Here is a 17,185-nt window from a genome sequence, read left to right as displayed (position 1 = left end):
ATGGTCAGAGTGAAGCTGAGCCCCTGTAAGAGCCACCTTATCTCCTCTGCCACCTGCTCTCTCCCTGGACCTTGCTGTGAATGGGACTGCCAGTATCTCCCTCAGCTTTGTGAAACCCCAACCATCCTTCCTTCATGCATTACACACGGATCACAGCCTGAATGCCTGTCTTCCCCATCATTGCTGCACACCAGCTCCATCACGCACAGCTCAGGATTGCCTGGTCACCACCGCCTTTGTGCAGGCAGCAGCGGGGCTGGATTAGCCCCGCACGCATGAGCAGGCTGACCCTGCTGGGCAGGCAGCAGGATTTACTGCTCCCCATGTCCCAGCCATCTGACAGCTCGCTCTGAAATCAAGACCTCAGCCCCCGTCGATGTTAATCCCACACACATGGGCTCCAGCCTGGTGGCCTCTATATAGACCACTCTGGCCATGCACCCAAGGTGGGTCTGCAGCACAAGGACAAGCGAGAGGATGGCATTGAGGGTAAGTGCTGGGGACAGGATCTGGCGCAGCCTGGTCTGTCTGAGGGTTATGGCATGGGGTCAGACGGTGGGTAAAGTGGCACAGATAAAGGCAAGAAAGGTACAAATCCTGAAAGACAGGGGCATGCTACTTGTAGTGCTGCCCTTACTTCAGTCTGGTCCAGGCTATTGCAAAACTGACCTTCATGGCTCTCGATATAGGGCAATAGGACAGATGTTTCCTCTTAGTTGTACCAGGGCTGGTCTGGGGTAATGCTGCCTTAATGGCAGCACTTCTGGCTAGGAGGGTTTAAGCTGAGACCAAAATACAACCAATGCTTTAGCAGAGGAGACCTGTGCTTTGCCATCCATCCCTCCTGGGACAGCCAGCAGCAAAGAGGTAACTGCTGTTTCCTGTGTACGTAGTGTGTCTTTTGCTGGGGTTCTTGCAATGATGACAACCCAAGGGTCAAGGCAAGCTGAACCTGGGTGCTGCTATAACCACTGGTTTAAAAAAGGAACATCAGCTCCATCAGGTCTCTGTGTTTCACAGGGGTGAACACCAGTGTGGTCAGAGCCTTTAAATGGCCATGTGCAGGTTCCCAAAGCTGCCCTCCAAAAGTAGCCAGGCACAAGGGCATGAGGTTGGCCATGGTCATGTCTCAGCTCCTGCCCCGAAACATGCATATCCCAAAAACTCATTTGAAATAGGAAATCACAGCAGGTAAAGAAACAGGAAGGGAAAGGCAGCAGAGGTGCCAAGGCTGGAAAGATCTTCCCAGTGTGAGCAATAAGTCTGGGAGAGAGGGATGCTCAGAAATGCAAGATCATTAGAGTGCTAAAAAAAGCAGGGTGAAATGGCCAAGCACTTCTTATTTTAATGAGTTATTTAATAAAGCTATGTGTTATTTAAAAAAAAGATCATTTTCCAGGTCATTTTATGCCAGTTTAAACTTGGACATGGGGAGGAGTAAGTGGAATGGGGGATCAGGCAGGAGCTTACGGGAAGAGTCCCCCATGCAATGCTAGATGAGGACAGGCTGGATGCCATGTTACACCCATTCCTTGTCTTTCACACCCTGCTTCAAAGCAGATTTTGTATTGCCCAGGCGGGGAGAGCAGCAGAGTGTCTGTGTCCTGCTGACAGCGAAGGCATTCAGGTTCTTTAATTTTTGCTCCCTAATCCCACCCAGCTTTTTATAAAAGACCTTGGGGACAGCAAATCCCACTTCATCCACTGGATGTTAGAGCATCTTCATTTCTTATCAATTTAGAGCCGCTGAGATTATATAGAAGTGAGAAAAAGGCAGGGGCAGAGTGTGCACCTACATGGGAATGAGGAAGAAAGGAGAAAATGATGAGAGGATGAGAAAGATGGAGAAGTATTAGGAACAAATAGGGCTGTGCATCTCTCCCACCTTGCCATGCTTCACCATCACCTCCCTGTTGGCAGTTCGAGGCCCTGTACCCAGAGGGGATGTGTCCGGGCTGGAGCGTCGTGGTCAAGGGGGAGACCAGTTCCAGCACAAGCATGTAAGGACACTGCTTGCAGCAATCCCAGCTCACAGGAGCCAGCAGCATCACTCCATCATGTCTTTCTACCGCTGTCTTAGGTTTGAAATTAACTTGCTCTGTGATCCTGGAGACCAAATCGCTCTTCACTTTAACCCTCGCTTCTCCAGCTCCAGGATCGTCTGCAACTCCTTCCTTGCCAACCACTGGGGGAAGGAAGAGGTTAATAACACCTTCCCCTTCAAAGCAAAGGAGTCATTCCAGGTAACCCCGTGTCACCCCATAGGTTTACTCAGGTGGTGGGACAGGAGTGACCCAGCCAATATTGGGATACTCTTCACAGATCTAGCCCTGCCTTTTCTGCCAGCACTATACCGAGTAACATCCTCTCTCTGGCTCTGTCTCCTGTTAGTATTTCTGTTGTACCCTGCTTTGCTGCTGATTTACACTCATCTCTAGCATAGACATGCGGAGCTCCAGCAGTAATTCCTGGATGCTCCATTTGTTTTCAATTTAGGCTTTGCTTTATCACCAGTTTCTGCTACCATGAAGTGAATACCTCAGTTATTTCCCTTCCTTTTCCCAAAATGGGGGTAAGCAGTGTGTGTGTCAGCTCTGGCAGGGTTGTACTGGGTTATAGATGCATGTACCCAGATCCAGACACTCACAGACATGATGGCAGCAAGGCCCAGTGAGGAAGTGTGGCCACATGGTGAACCTAACACAGTCTCTTTTTCAGGTTGAAATCTACTCTGACCAGGACTATTTCCACATTTTCATTGATGAAAACAAAATCTTGCAGTACAAGCATCGGCAGAAGCAGCTTTCATCCATCACCAAGCTGCAGATTCTCAATGATATTGCCATTTCTTCAGTGGAAATCACCAAACGAGACCTTTACTAGAGACTGGAGTTGGGACAGCCTCGCAGACCATTCCTCCTTAAGCTCCTGATCTAACCAAGGGACCATCTCCTCCCTTTCTCCACCCAACATATACCATCATCAGCCAGGGACACAGCCACATATGTCCTCATAGAGGAAGTGATGGTCATTCCCATTGCATGTCACTAAGACAACACCAAGCCATGTCACTAACTGTAGCCCAGATCATCAAAGACCTTCTGCCTCTATGCCTTAGGGTACACAACGGGCTCTGTAGGTCTTTGCTGTTGGACTGCCTGACAGATCACCACAGCACATAGACATCTGCCTTGAGTAGTCTGGACACCTGAAATGTTACCCTAGAAGTTGTTTTTGCCCAAGAGTAGGGTGTGAGTTAGCACTAGTCCTCAGTTTGCCACGTGATAAAAGAAGTAATGGGTGCAGATATTACAGGTGGAATAGGACATTTCTTTCCAGGACCTGAGTAAAAGTGCTACCAATACTTGCCAATAAAATCAAACATGGAAATCCCTGCTGAGACATCCCTCACTGGACAGATCAATCAGGTTATTCATTCCCTGCAAAGCTCCAGGCACCTGGCATGAACAAGGGCTGGTGACTGGGCAGGACACAGGCTGCTTGGTTTTGGCACTAGGAAAATACTGCCTTTTTGCTTTATGGACTAGCACAAAATGAAGGCCCTTTGTAGGTAGATCAGGGTGATAAGATCCAAGATATTTCCAGAGGTTCCTTTCACCAGCTGAGGGATGTTTGCTCAGCCTGAGTCCTGCCAACTCCAGGTTTCTTAGATGGGCCCTAAAAGTGATGTAGTGGGTCAGAAAAGGGTAAAAGCTTAAATAGACACATAAAAGCACACAGTCCCTTCATCATGCACCAAAAATGCAGCTGGACTCCAAACAAAAGTAAATCAGGGTCTAGAAACTATGATAAGTTTGGAATGAACAAAAGTGCCATTATTCATGCCATTATTCAGGCGTTTTTTTCCTTTCTCTGCTTGCTTTTTTCTTTTCTCCTCCTTTTCAGTTGTCTTTCAAATCAATCCACTTGTCCTTTGCACCTTCTTCTCTTTTCCACCCTCTTCCTTGGAGCACAACATATCCCTGGTTCTTTAGCTTGGCCACAGCAGGCTAAAAGATGTTATTTTCACTTTGTTTTAATTACACGCATCATAAGAAGCATAATGTCACAGTGTTAAAACCTGAACAGCAACTCACTCCAAAAATGCAATTACAGCTGCCCCCAAATCACTCCTTTGTTCCTCAGACGTAAGACAGACCACATTCCTGATGGAAAAGGCAAAGATGATCCCACCTTGCCAGTCCTTTCCATCAAGGAGAAATCACTTGGTAAGAATTCAGCCCTGATCCATCCTTGCCTTTGGGTGAGATCTCTGAAGGTCACAGCATTGCTTCAGCCTTTTCTCAATGCTCAAATTGGCCATTCCCAACTCTCCCCTCTATTTATAGTTTTAAGGACTTATGAGGAAGAGGTGACTGCGTAGCCAACCACAACACATGATGCCACAAAGCTGATATTTATGAGCCTGCTAAAATGTTTATAATGTTTTTCCACACTATAAAGAGCCCTAACTGGAAACCATCCTGTTCTCGTGGCAAAGAGCACAACAGGAACCCAAAATGGTCCCAAATGGTATCTCCTCCCTCCAAACAGAACAGAAAATACTCTTTGGAAATGGCCAGTCTTGGTTGCACGTCAGGAAGATTGGAGATGGTGAGACTTCCTCTGGCCTGGAATAAATCCATCAGAACAGGGACAAGAGGGTTGGCTCAAATTCTGGTTGTCATGATGTAACGCAGGGGCTCAACCAACTTCACTCTTATGGGCATCCCTTCAGTAAAACAGGCACAAACAGGTAAAAGCAGGCCCTCTGGGATCTGTGTTATACATCTGATAATGCTGAGCTGCATTTGAGAGAAAATGTTCTTTTTATTCTTTGGGGGTTGATAGGTCAGTTCTCATGGAGGAAAAATGATTAAATCATTTATAAGGGTAATACTTTGTACTTATATGGCCGCAAACTCCACCTACATCCACTGCTGCAAAAACACAGTGTGATTTCATTGTTCTGCAGAAGTGGACACAAAAAAATGAGGTAGTGGCAGAGATTATGTCTCTAAACATGTTCTCCCAAGCTTCTGCCAGCAGCTGATCTCACTCCATAACCATCTGCACCAAGGGAGCCCAATCTCTCCTGACACATCCACAGCACTGCTGCTGGCTTCAGGATTTTATCTTCTGCCTCCTCCAGCCCAAACACTCCCAAGGGTGAAGGAGTCATCAGAGCAAGAGAGGTCTGGGGAGCTACAGAGTGTCTCTGGGAGGAAAACTCCAGGGCTAGCTGTTTATAGGTCTTTGGCACAGTTTTATGGAGAATGAGAGATACCCTCCAAGACTGTGATCCTCATCTGCCCCTTAAGGAGAAACTCCAAAGAAGAGTGAAATCCTGCAATTATGATGGTCAATTAAACTCTCAGGAGGTGGGTTGGCACATTAGGCTTGTACAGAGGCATTGTGTGCTAGTACTGAGGCGATCAAAGGGAACAAATAAATCCTTCTTCCAATGTTTAACCAGTCTTCCCATTTATGACCTGGGGTTTGAGACTGGGGAGGGGTCTGATGAAGACAAGCTCCTGCCAGAGGTGATTTTTGAAGAGGCAGAAAACTTTTGAAGGGGAAAGAGCAGAGGCAGCTGGGGGTGCAGCTCTGGGAGGGACCTGCATTTCACTGCCCAGCCTAAAGGCTAAGCTTGTTGGTTTTGCTGTGGCCAAGTGCAGCACAAGAGCTGGGCTGAAACACTTCCTGAGAGTGCAGTTGCCATGGGATGGGACTATCCTAGGCAGGATCTGCTTATAAAGCAGCTGCTGCTGCCCTTAAAGTTTACATAGACCAGAGAGGAACACCTGAGAGTTGTCCCTCAGAAGGCAAAGCTGACAGAGGTGATGACCTCCCATATGGGCTCTTCCCTTTTCCCACTGATTCTCATTTGGGCTGGATCTGCAGAGCTCAGTGAAACACACTGGCTTGTCCCTAGATGAATAAGGGGAACACTCACACTTGTGCTTGAGCTGTGCCAGGACTCCCAGGGCCAAGGTAACTGCAGCATCAGAGTGCTGCAGATGTCCTGAGGATCCTCTGTTGATGCATGATCAGAGAGTGCTCCTTGGTGCCACTGACACTGTGGGCAGTCACCGTATACCCCAGCAGCAAGCACCAGCAATTCCCTCACAGGCTGGTGAGCAAACAGCTCCCACATCAACAACAGTCACATCTCATCAGTGGGGCAGCCGCCTGGAGACATTGGGCTGACAGCCTTAGCAAGGGACAGTTGAATATCAGACACTGGGTCTGGCGTTGAGATGGGAAAGATGGTGTGAAAAAGGCACAAGGATTTGTTGCCAGTGGGGAAGACTTCTAAGAAAGCACAAAAAAGGGGGAAATGTGCAGGTTGCATCTGCCTCATACTCTCTTTCATCAAGCTTCAGTGCTGGAGTTTTAGCTACTTATGCCTAGCTGGAGGGCAGCTCTGGTGAAGAAAGGCAGGAGGAAGGCAGCTATTAACCATTTAACTAACAATTCCCTTTCTCATCCCACTTCAATGCTCCCATGAGCATCTCCTGATGGAGAACAGCTGAGCTGCCGCAGAGGTCTTCACCTCCCCACTGATCCTAAGCAACTATGTTGTGGTGCAGCTCAGCTATCATGGACCCATGACTGTGGCATCGCTAATTTCCCACATCCTCTACAGCCTCTGTTTTCCCAACACCTTGTCACAGAAATAGCTGCTAGAAGTGAAGACCTTATCAGCAATGACTTTCTTCCTTGCACCTCTGAGCCCTTATGCAAGAGGCTGCTTATTCAAGAACACGGGCTGTCAAAACTCTGTAAATGCTCAGGAGCCACATGTGTTTGCTGGCAGGACTGAGGAACACAAAGGGCAAATGTTCAGCCTTTTTCTGAAGGGTATGACAAAAAGAAATTAAACAAACAACACACAAGAAGAAAGGAGGAATAACTCTCAGTTCTGGCTGGGAAGAGGCGTTTCTGAGCCACCAGGCAGCCCCAGATTGCAGTGGAAATGAGTCTCTGCTGGCAAGCAAAGGGATGTTTCTTTTATTGCATTTAAAGTGAGCTTTATAAAGCCATTTTAACTCACAGCATCTCCATCCGGAGCCAGCTCAGATAGGAGAGTACCCCTCCCAGGCCTGATCTTACATACATGGTAGCAGGTACCAGCTGCAGACACTAAATGCAGGCTGGAGAGGGATTATTCTTTGAAAGAAAGGATCTGCTCTAGAGATTGAAGAATGAGAAGCTGATGGTATCATTTTGGCAGCTGTGTTATTGTATATCAGCTAAGGAAAAAGTGACAGAAATTAACCTGATGCCTGAATTTGCTGGCCCTCCAGTTCTACAGTCTGTTCAAGACTCTTGCCAAAGCTAGATGCAATCTATCATGTCATTCCTTCAAGCTATATAAACACAGCTAGCCAAATCTCTGACTTTACCAGAGCACAAGGCACAGTCTATGGAAATCAGGATGCTTTCTCTGCACCCTCACACCATTGTAAGGCTGTCTGGGCCTTATATAGCACTTTAAAACCACAGGGATCCAAGTAAACTATAAAGCAAAGGAATTAGAATAACATGCTTGTGCATGTGACAAAACCAAGGCACATGCAGGAAGGAAGCAGAGCAGAAAAGGAACAAGTGAACTGGATGCTTTCACCTCCAGCCTGGTGCTCTCATCGTGCAGCTCCTGGCCTGGCCGTTGAGTAGATTTGAGTGGGACTTTCCATGATCTATCTGATGTCACCCCAAGCTTTAATGAGCTAACAGGTTCCATGCTGAACCCCTCCATAGCCTGCAGCACAGCCCAAGTCACACAGATCAGCCAGTCCCTTTTCTTAAATGAGGGAGAAGGGCTGCTGGGCAGCTCAGCCCCAGTGGATTTTCCATCCATCCACCGACAGGTAGTATTGCTGTGGTCTGAGCTACTAAACAGCATTTCTCTAGCTTGTTTCATGCTTCGACACAGACAACAACCAAAGAGCCACCAATATCCCTTCCTTGAAACACAAGCTGTCCAAAGAAAGGCTTAACTTCTGTGTGAGTTATTGCACAAAAAAACTTGCTGCTTTCAAATACTGGGAGTAAAACTGAGATGCAGCTATTTTGCCTTCTAACCTCCACCTTTGTGGTGAACTCCATCTACTGTCAGCTTTCATTTCTTATAGTTGCTCTGTGCTGCGAACACATGCTGGAAACAAAGACAGACATGGTCAATGGAGAGGGCAGTGATTGTACTTCCAGTAAATTGCCCAAGTCTTTCCAGATGAGTGACTGCACAGAGAGGTGAAGCATTATTACTGGAGAGAAAAAGTTTTCTACTGATCCTGACCAAGTTTAACACCTTCTCAAGGCCTCTTCCTGCCTGATTTTCTAGAGCTCTATTTGTGGAGATTCCTTCTAAAAGGGTGCCCAAAATAAATAACAGCTCACAGATTGTTTTTCTTACCTGTCAAAACATTAGAGCAGGCTGCTGGAGAGCATTCAGACTCAGGATCACATCTCTCCCTGACTCCCAGCTGATCCCCTCTTGAATCCACAGAGCAGAAATCCCAAGCATTTCTGTGTTAGGAGTATAAAATATAAGAAAGCTTTTTTAAAACACATAGCACTTCACCACCAAGGCCTTGTTGCAAATGTGCTCAGGTTCTAATTCTTATTACAACCTGATCCTAGGCACATCTGCTTTGTGACAGCTACCCACAAAGCATCGCCTAGGGTTAGGGTAAATAATCTTACTCAGAGAGACAGACTCCCTCCTATTGTATTCTCTACAATCTTGATCTCCTCACTGACAGCAGCAGATAGGGGCCCCGAGAGTGCTTTTTCTCAGAGTCTTTCCTTCCTGCCTCCCTGCATTTCCTCTCTGCAAGCCTCTGCAGCTGGGAAAAGGCAAACAGTGGCAAATTTAAAGCCCTTGTCAGAGACTTCCCCCAGATGGCAATTAGCTGATGCAACTAGAAAGCTTTCTCATCTAGAAAGCCCTTTATTAGCCTGTTGCACCTGGGTAGAGGGTGCCAGGGAAGCAATATTGTTATGGAAATCTGGCAGCATGCAGGTAGGATAGAGGACTGACTGCCTTAGTAGCCTCTGCTCTTAATATTTTTTATCTTCCTCCCTTCTCACTAACCTCAGTGGCAAACTGCTTAGACCACTAGAGTTAGAACAGGATGAAAAGGAGCCCCATAGGCCTGATCAGACAACCAGATTTCCTCAATTTCCAAATCTACTTGATTTGGGCTCTGCTTTCAATCTGGTTCTATTTCCTCCCAGGGTTGATGGTGCCTGTATTGATCAAGAGGGTAAGACCACCCCACAAAACATTGACACGGAGGAAATCTCACCATTGGTTCAGCAGATCTTGGATCACAGCTCAGGGGAGAGAAGGGCTGTTGGATAGTCACTTTGTGTGTCAGCCGCCATCTCTGCTAAGTGCTGGCTTCTCTTAAATTCTAAGAGACTTGACTTTGGAAGCATCACTTCAAAATCTTGCTTCTAAATTAGTGCAATGAATTAGGGACCCACAGTACTGATTTCTCCTTTGAAAACCCACTTTGTTATACAGTACATCTCTATTTAGTGACTCTCCTTTTAACAAGACAGGGTCCAATTTGCTTGGCATGGTCCTGGTTTTAAGCAGACACTGCAGGAGCACATTCAGCCCTGTGCTCCCCAGCCTGCTCCTTGCCCGTACTTCTATGCAAACCAAAAGCAAAGATGTCTGAAATACACATTTTTCAATCACACTAATGCCAAAATGGTGTTTCATTGTGCTTGAGCAAGTGAACGTCATATCAGACAAATTCTTCTGTACAAAATCATCTTTTAATTTCAGCCACTACATTTCTGGAGCACTCAATCTAAGAGGTTTCCAATAAAAAGGACAGAAAATAAGGAATTTGGCACATATCTGTTTATGAAAACAGGCATCAGTGAATATTCTCAGGCATTAAAATGCACACATTCTCCACTTAAAATCCTCCAAAGGACACTTGAAATAGTTTAAACGTTTCACTCTTTGATTGAGGGGGAAGAATAGTGTCAGAAGAAAGGTTTTCACTCTCATAAAAGTAATTACAAGCAATAAGCATCAATTCCCGTATGTTTTTTATTTGTTTTGTTATTTTATTTTCAAAGAATCAGAAGTGCACATCTTCTGTGTATTGTCTTTGGCTGTGCGCAGCATTGTCCTCTTATCTCCTTTCGGATTCACAGACCCGTCAATGCACTGACATCAACAAATGCCACGCCAGAGCTATGACGAGGACCTGGACTGTGGTGCCAGAAATTGCTTGTGTGCACCCAGAAACGGCAGTGTCGGAGCAGCAATGGCATGGGAACAGAGCAGCCACCAGCAGAGGGAGCGGCAAAGCTGGCTCAGAGGTCCCCCAAACCGGTGGCACCCAGGATGTGGGGAGTTTTGTTGCTGAGAAGAATGGTCACCTTTTTGGTCCAATAATAGTTAGTAATGGTGATGCTGTTACTCTCTCCTGTTGGCAAGAGAGACCAAGAGAGGTTTCAGTATTACTCCTGCTTATAGCAAGCATTAGAAATGCTCACACGGACCCTCAAGGGTTGCAGTGGCAGCTGGGTCCTTGGGAGGGGAAGAAGCCTATGCAGCACAGGGGCAGATGCAGAGCCTCAGGGAGCTTCCTTTACCCCATGGTCCTCTGTCTCCATGCCAACAATTGAAAGTGTAAGAGGCAGAAGGGGTGAGAGGCGATTAAGGTGCGTTATATCCAGGGTAGTCCAACCAGCACCTATCTGCTGGGCAAGCATGGGGTGGGAGAAAAGCAGCTATGTCCTCAAAACAGGCCTTTAAGTCAAGCCATGGCAGCTGAAACACGTCAGGCATGTCAGGATATGCACAGGAAGAAAGCTAAAAAAGCAAAGTGCCCTTCAGTTGGGTGCCAGCCACCACACAGGGTCAAGGATACAGCTCCACTGGGACCACACAGGGCTGTGCACTAGCAGGGAGTTGGAGCACTATTCACTTGTACTCACCAGGGAGAAGAGTTTAAGTGGGGAGAGCACATGAGCTGCTGTAAGTAGATGCGCAAGTGGAGGAATTCTTCCACCTTCACACTCTCAAGGTCCACCTGGTCACCAAAATAAGCTGGAAAAGCCCCAGGGTGTCCAGAACTAATACCCATTCTTGGGCCTGGGACAGGCAGAGTGTCACTGCGGCTGTGTGACACCCAGTTCAAGCTGCAGCGGGAGCAGAGAGGTTGTGCTGAGACAGCTCTGCTAAATTTACCCTGCCCTGGGACTCCGATGTGCAGAGGGCAGAGCAGGTTTGGCAGTCGAGGCGGGCTTGGGAGCTGTTGTGAGCGTTCCTGAGGCTCTGGCAAAGGTCCAAAGTGGCTGACTCACTGCTCCTCTCAGGTCAGTTCTTCACAGCTGTGACTCCTGTGGGTTATTTCTGATGCACATCGCTGTATGATCACAGTCCAGTCCATTATCTTCTCTGGTGAAGGATGGCTCCTGTCTCCAGCAGGCTGTATTTAGCTTCTACTCCAAAGCTGTTCCGTAAGTGGGGAACCAATGTGAAAAGGGCACATCATTTCTTTTCATTGGAGATTCCCCATCCTGAGTTATCCGGTGACTTTGAACCTGTTAGAATCAATGAACTCATTATAATCAATGGTCATGTCCTCTCTATCAGCTGTACACAGCATGTAGATTTGTCATTTGCCATTAGAGATGAGTTGGCATTTGTGAATTGTGTCAATGGACACAAAAGCAGATTCATTCTACTTATATCGAACCACTGATCAATTTAGTAGTCTAGTCTAATATTTCAAGCCCTGAAGCTTCCTTAGCAGTAAATCATGCAGGTTACAAATAAAGTGCATGGAGGAGAAAAGAAAAAGAAGTTAACAGCATTTATTAGCTTGAACATTTGGAAGGCAACTACCTGAATGAAATGCAATCAAAGAGCCCTGGCACATTCTTTCGCTCTCTTCTCATGTAGTCTGTTAACACCCTGCTAAAACTGTTGACTTAACCACCTCCATCCTGTTGTTTTCTGTGCCTAATGGCTGGTCTGCTTTAGGGAGGCTGGGCAGTGGCTGGCAAGGGCTTGGGAGCATGATGATTCCTAATTGCTAGCTTCGACCCTGACCTGTGTAGGTGCCTCTGTGACAGATCTATTTGCTTGTGGAGTAGCTGTGAAATTGCAGCAGATTTTAGGTATCCATGAGAGTATCTGTGCATTTCACCACATAGGATAATGTGTTCCTTGTGCTGTGGGCAACACGCTGTAACTAGTTTGTAGAAGTTGTTTGTCTCTGAAGATCTATAAATAAATACACATACATAAAGCTACAAGGGAATAGCAGTCACAAGCTTAAAGCAAATGCATGGTAATGTGGAAGAGCTTTACACACTGATCACATTCCCCCCACCCCAAAAGTGATTCCAATGCTGATCTTCCTTTCATTTCACGTAAGGCTGACCAAAAATGTTTACTTTCTTCTTTCACATAAATAGATTAAATTGAATGGAAATTTCCTGCTGAAATCAAGGGCATTCACCATTCAGTGACAAGCAGCCTCCACCTGGGCTGTGTTTGTTACCTCTCAGAGAAGGCAAAGAAAGAAAATAAAACCCAAACACCTCAGGCAGATGTATCAGTTCCTCTTGTCAAACTTTCCTCCCTATGATTCACCAGCACCACCTGGATACCTCCAGCCAAAAGCCGCGTTTCACAAACCAACCTTGTTCCCCAACCAAGCCCTTCAACTCTTTCAGGTGACTTTTTTCCATGACCCATTCTTCCCATTCCTTCAGTGTAAGAGAAAAGACAAACCCTGGCTTTCTTTCTGGAGTGTTCTTTGCTGGAGTGCACTCCAGTACCTATGGTGATGTTAGCTGCTGGCATGCCAGCCTCTGCTGGGGAGCACAGTAGGAGAGGGGAGTGATGTTGTTAGTGTTGTACTGGGGAACAGAGCAATTCAAAGGCTGCACTGGACCAGAGTTTTATGAGGATCTGTGTTGCACTTATGCTGGAAACACCTTTCACATCAAAACCCCACTTTTACTGTAATTAAATGCTTCAAGCATTTAATTTTAGAGGAAAAGCAAAAATTTTCGTTTCATTTTGCCTTCAAAATAATTTTACTGTGACATGTAGCAGAGTGCCTATAAACACGGTGTATATCATGCTGTGGTGCAAAACATTCTAAATTATAACAGACATTTCAATCTATCATGTCTTTATTTTCTAAACACTGCGATTTTACCCCAAACAACAAACTCAACTTCACAAAAGTGTTCAAGTTAAGTGCTCAAGGCCAGGTTGGATGGCACTTTGCGCAACCTGGTCTAGTGGAAGGTGTCCCTGCCCGTGACAGGGGGTTGGAACTGGATGAGCTTTAAGGTGCCTTCCAACCCAAGCCATCCTATGATTCTATGATCCTACGTTAGAGTAGAAGCAAGAACTGAAGTGCCTGAGCACCACCCTGCCCTGCTGAGGAAACCACTGGAGAGGAGAAAAAGAGGAACATCAGGGCTCATGTATGTCCCTGCCCTCCTGGTCCCGGCCTGGTGCTGCCCTGCCTGGTCCCTGCCCGGTCCTGCCCGGCCCTGCCCTGCCTATTCCCTGTTCCTGGCCGGTCCCAGCCTGGTGCTGCCCATTCCCTGCCCGGCCGGCGCGGAGCTATCCCTTCAGCACCACGGCCGGGACGGCGGGGCACCTGACCCCGGCGAGCTCGGCTCGGCTCGGCTCGGCTCGGCACGGCTCGGCTCGGCACGGCACGGCTCGGCCCGGGTGTGGGTGCAGAGGGGGTGCAAAGCTTGAGCCGCTCCTGCGTGTGCTGGACGAGCGTGAGCGGGAGGGACCGGGGGAGCGCACATCGGGCGCGGACACGAGGGCTGTGGGTGCTGTGTGCGGGCTGCGTAGGTGCAGGGCGCCTTAGGAAGGTGCGTGCAGGCAAGTGTTTGCAGGGGGAGTCTGCACAGCGTGTGCAGGGGTCTGTAGACGTGCGTGTGTGCTGGGGGTGCAGGGACAGGGAGGTCTGTCGGGGTCCTCATGCTGGAGCGTGCGTGTGCGCTCGTGTTCGGGGGCTGTACGACGGGGCCGTGCGTGTGCAGCGCCGTGTGAGTGCGGACGCGGGTGCGCGCGGCGGGGTGCGCGGGGCTCAGGGGCCGTGCGGTGGCAGCCGCTAGGTGAATGCTGGTGCAGGCGGTGCCAGCGGCCCCTGCGCTGCCGCGCACGGCAGAGCTGCCCGCGGGAGGAGCCCGGCCCGGCGCTGCCCGCTCTCCGCCCGGTAAGTGCTGCCGCGCCGCGGGACCGGGAGAGAACCGAGGAACCGGGGCACCGAGGGGAGGCAACCAGGGGTCTGGGAGCTGCCTGGCAGCGGGGCACGCAACTTTCCCGGCGGGAAGGGGAGTCGCGGCGGGCCGGGGCTGCTCTCCCAGGGTGCAGCGGGGACCGTGTCCCCCTTCCTGTCCCTCCCGCCGGAGGCACTGTCTTCCCCGCGGCCGCGCACGGAGCCCCGGGCCGGTGCCCGCTGCCCAGCCCGACCTCCGCGGCGCTCACGGCAGCCTTTCAACTAAGTTGTCGAGAAGCCATTTCAGAGCTGGTCCCTTCCCCGTGGAGGGAGAACACAGCCCGAACACAGCGCTCACCCGCTCTCTCTGCACCGTCTTTTGCAGGCGCGGCTGATCCCGGCTAAACATGCCCGGAGCGCCCAGTGCAGCGCGGCAGGCTCGGCCCCGTTAGCCCGGGGTGCCCGAGGGGGCTCAGCCATGAATTCCTCCCTCCCAGCCCCCGGGATCTCCCCCGGCCCTCTGCAGCTCTGGCAGGAGGAGAACCAGACCCAAGGTGGGCTCTGGAACGGGAGCCAGGAGCTGGGCTGGGAAGAGCTGGAGAAGATGCTCTTCCTCTTCGTGAAGGAGCCCGTCACCATCAGCCTCACTGCGATGTACCTGGTGTCCTTTGTGGTGGGCTTTGTGGGCAACATCATGTCCATCAGGGTGCTCACCCGGAAGCGCCGGAGTCGGGTATCCAGCCTGAGTGCCACCCGCAGCCTCCTCATCAACCTGGCAGTGTGCGACCTCATGGTGGTGTGTGTCTGCATGCCCATCACCGTGGGCAACCTCATCTACAAAGCCTGGGTGTACGGGGACTTCCTCTGCCGGGCAGTGCCCTTCATCCAGGCTGTTTCTGTCTCCGCCAGCGTCCTTAGCCTGACCGTCATCAGCGTGAACCGGTACTACAGCGTGCACAACCCACTCAACGCCCGGTCTTTCTTCACCCAGAAAAGGATCCTCAGCACCATCCTGGTGGTGTGGTTGTTGTCCTCAGGGATATGTATGCCCCTCATCTTCATGAACAAACGGGATGAGATTGGGGTGGTGGAGGGCTTGCCTCTGGTGTTTTCCATCTGCAGGGAGATTTGGCCTCAGGAGAGGCTCAAGCAAGCCTACAACTTTCTGCTCTTCTGTGCCCTCTATTGCCTGCCAGTCCTGTTCAACATGGTCATCTGCTTCCTCACGGTGCGCAGGCTGTGGAGCCGCAGCAGCCAGCTGAAGGAGAACACTGGCCTGAACCGATCTCTGCCAGCTTCCAGGCTGAAGATCCGGAAGAAGGTAGCGCAGATGGTGGTGGCCCTGGTCCTGCTGTTTGCAATCTCCTGGCTGCCCGTCTACCTGATGGACATCTGGATTGATTTCAACATCCCCAAATCCTTGCAGGATGTGACTCCTTCTCCTTGGATCCTACAGCTCAGACCTTTTGCCCAGTGGCTTGGCCTCACCAATTCCAGCCTCAACCCCATATGCTATTGCTTTGTTGGGAACCTTTACAGGTCAGCCAAGGAAATGAAGAGCAAATACCACCAAAGAATGGTCTCTCTCTTTAACTTCTCTCTGTCCGAAGGGACAACCCGTTCCTCAGTCCCAGAGCTACTCTCTTACCAGAGTTCAATGGACCCTGCAAAGAAAGGACCCTCTGCCACCCCTACCATGGGCAGAAGATGTCATGAAGATCGCGGGCAGAAGATGTCATGAAGGTCCTGGCCATAAGAACAAGTGTGGACACTTGAACTCCTGCCAGCATCCACCTCCAAAGACTGTCTCCAGTGAGAACACTTCTTTGTAATTCACCCTCCCCTGCATTTAATGACTCTTTAGAGGACTTTCTGAACCAGATATTTTAATGATGGGGAAAAAACCTCTTTCTTCTAATCACTCCCACCACCAGTTCAAAAACTGAGACAGGGAAAGAAGCAAATAATGAGAGAAAAAGGTGACATATTTTAACTCAGAGCAAATTTTAAGACAAAAGCTTTTTACTGGGGACAATTGGATGCGTAGCCTGTTGCCCAGTCAACAGTCACATAATTACATAGATCAACTTCCCAACGGGTGAGCTCTCCCCTCAGCTTCATCTCTGGGTGCAGAGATGCTGTTTGAATACAGCAACGATTTGACTGCTTGCTGCTGCTCATCCTGTGCTGATAAAGAGCAGCGATAAAAGGCACTCCCTGCTCCAGATCCATCAGTTGTAGTTGCAAGCAGTGAAGAAATGCTAGAAACAGCATCATAAAAAAGTAATAGTAGTGGAGAATTTCACACACTTTACCACTTGAGATTTCGTTGTCGGATTGTTTCAGTCCTCCATGCAAACAAATTCTCCTGATGTGAAGAGATGGAGCCAGAAGCACTAAAGCAGCCATCACCACTCTGCATTTGGGAATTCAAAAGGGATAATGTGGCCTCGGAGGTGATGTGGGAAATGCAATGGGAGAATGTTTTTTGGGCAGCATCTCTCTTTCTCCCAGCTATGTTCCTGCAGGTGGAGTGGAAAGAACTGGGCATCCATTAACATCATTTGCACTAGAAAACGGTGTTCAGCCATGTCTGTACCAAAGTCAATGGCATGTGAAAATAAAAATAGAAAGCGGTTTATAGCTAATAAAATCAGAATCAACTAATGCAATGCTATTTGTCTGGGAAGGAGAGAATCAAAGTGCTTGCTTTTCCTGAGGATCAGAAATAGGTTAAAACCTATTTCTTCTATCATCTCCTTTAAAGGAGGCTTTGATAAATAAATGGTATACTTTTATTACCTTAGCATCAAAAAGGCCTACTAAAGCTTGAGAATTCTATTGCACTGAATGCTGGATCTGTATTTATAAAGGAAAGAAGCCTTTCTCCCAAATATCTAAGCAAACACACATCAGACCTAAAGAGGTGGGAGAAAACAGAA

The 17,185-nt window shown here is 48.7% G+C and overlaps 2 protein-coding genes across 2 annotated transcripts; both read left to right on the top strand.

The window, feature by feature from the left end:
- The first annotated feature begins 477 nt into the window (after nt 1-477).
- Nucleotides 478-2,883, top strand: GRIFIN (galectin-related inter-fiber protein). The gene is made up of 4 exons (XM_030481316.1): nt 478-489; nt 1,921-2,000; nt 2,081-2,243; nt 2,719-2,883. The coding sequence occupies exons 1-4, from the start codon at nt 478-480 to the stop codon at nt 2,881-2,883; spliced, it is 420 nt and encodes a 139-aa protein (XP_030337176.1).
- An 11,838-nt stretch (nt 2,884-14,721) lies between these two features.
- LOC115606764 (galanin receptor type 1-like) lies at nt 14,722-16,347 on the top strand. Its single transcript, XM_030483203.1, has 2 exons — nt 14,722-15,952; nt 15,987-16,347. The coding sequence occupies exons 1-2, from the start codon at nt 14,722-14,724 to the stop codon at nt 16,073-16,075; spliced, it is 1,320 nt and encodes a 439-aa protein (XP_030339063.1). The 3' UTR covers nt 16,076-16,347.
- Nucleotides 16,348-17,185: the final 838 nt, after the last annotated feature.

Source organism: Strigops habroptila, chromosome 4, assembly GCF_004027225.2.
Source record: "Strigops habroptila isolate Jane chromosome 4, bStrHab1.2.pri, whole genome shotgun sequence".
Lineage (NCBI taxonomy): Eukaryota > Metazoa > Chordata > Aves > Psittaciformes > Psittacidae > Strigops > Strigops habroptila.
Note: the sequence above shows the minus strand (reverse complement) of the source record. Positions and strands in the feature narration are given on the sequence as shown.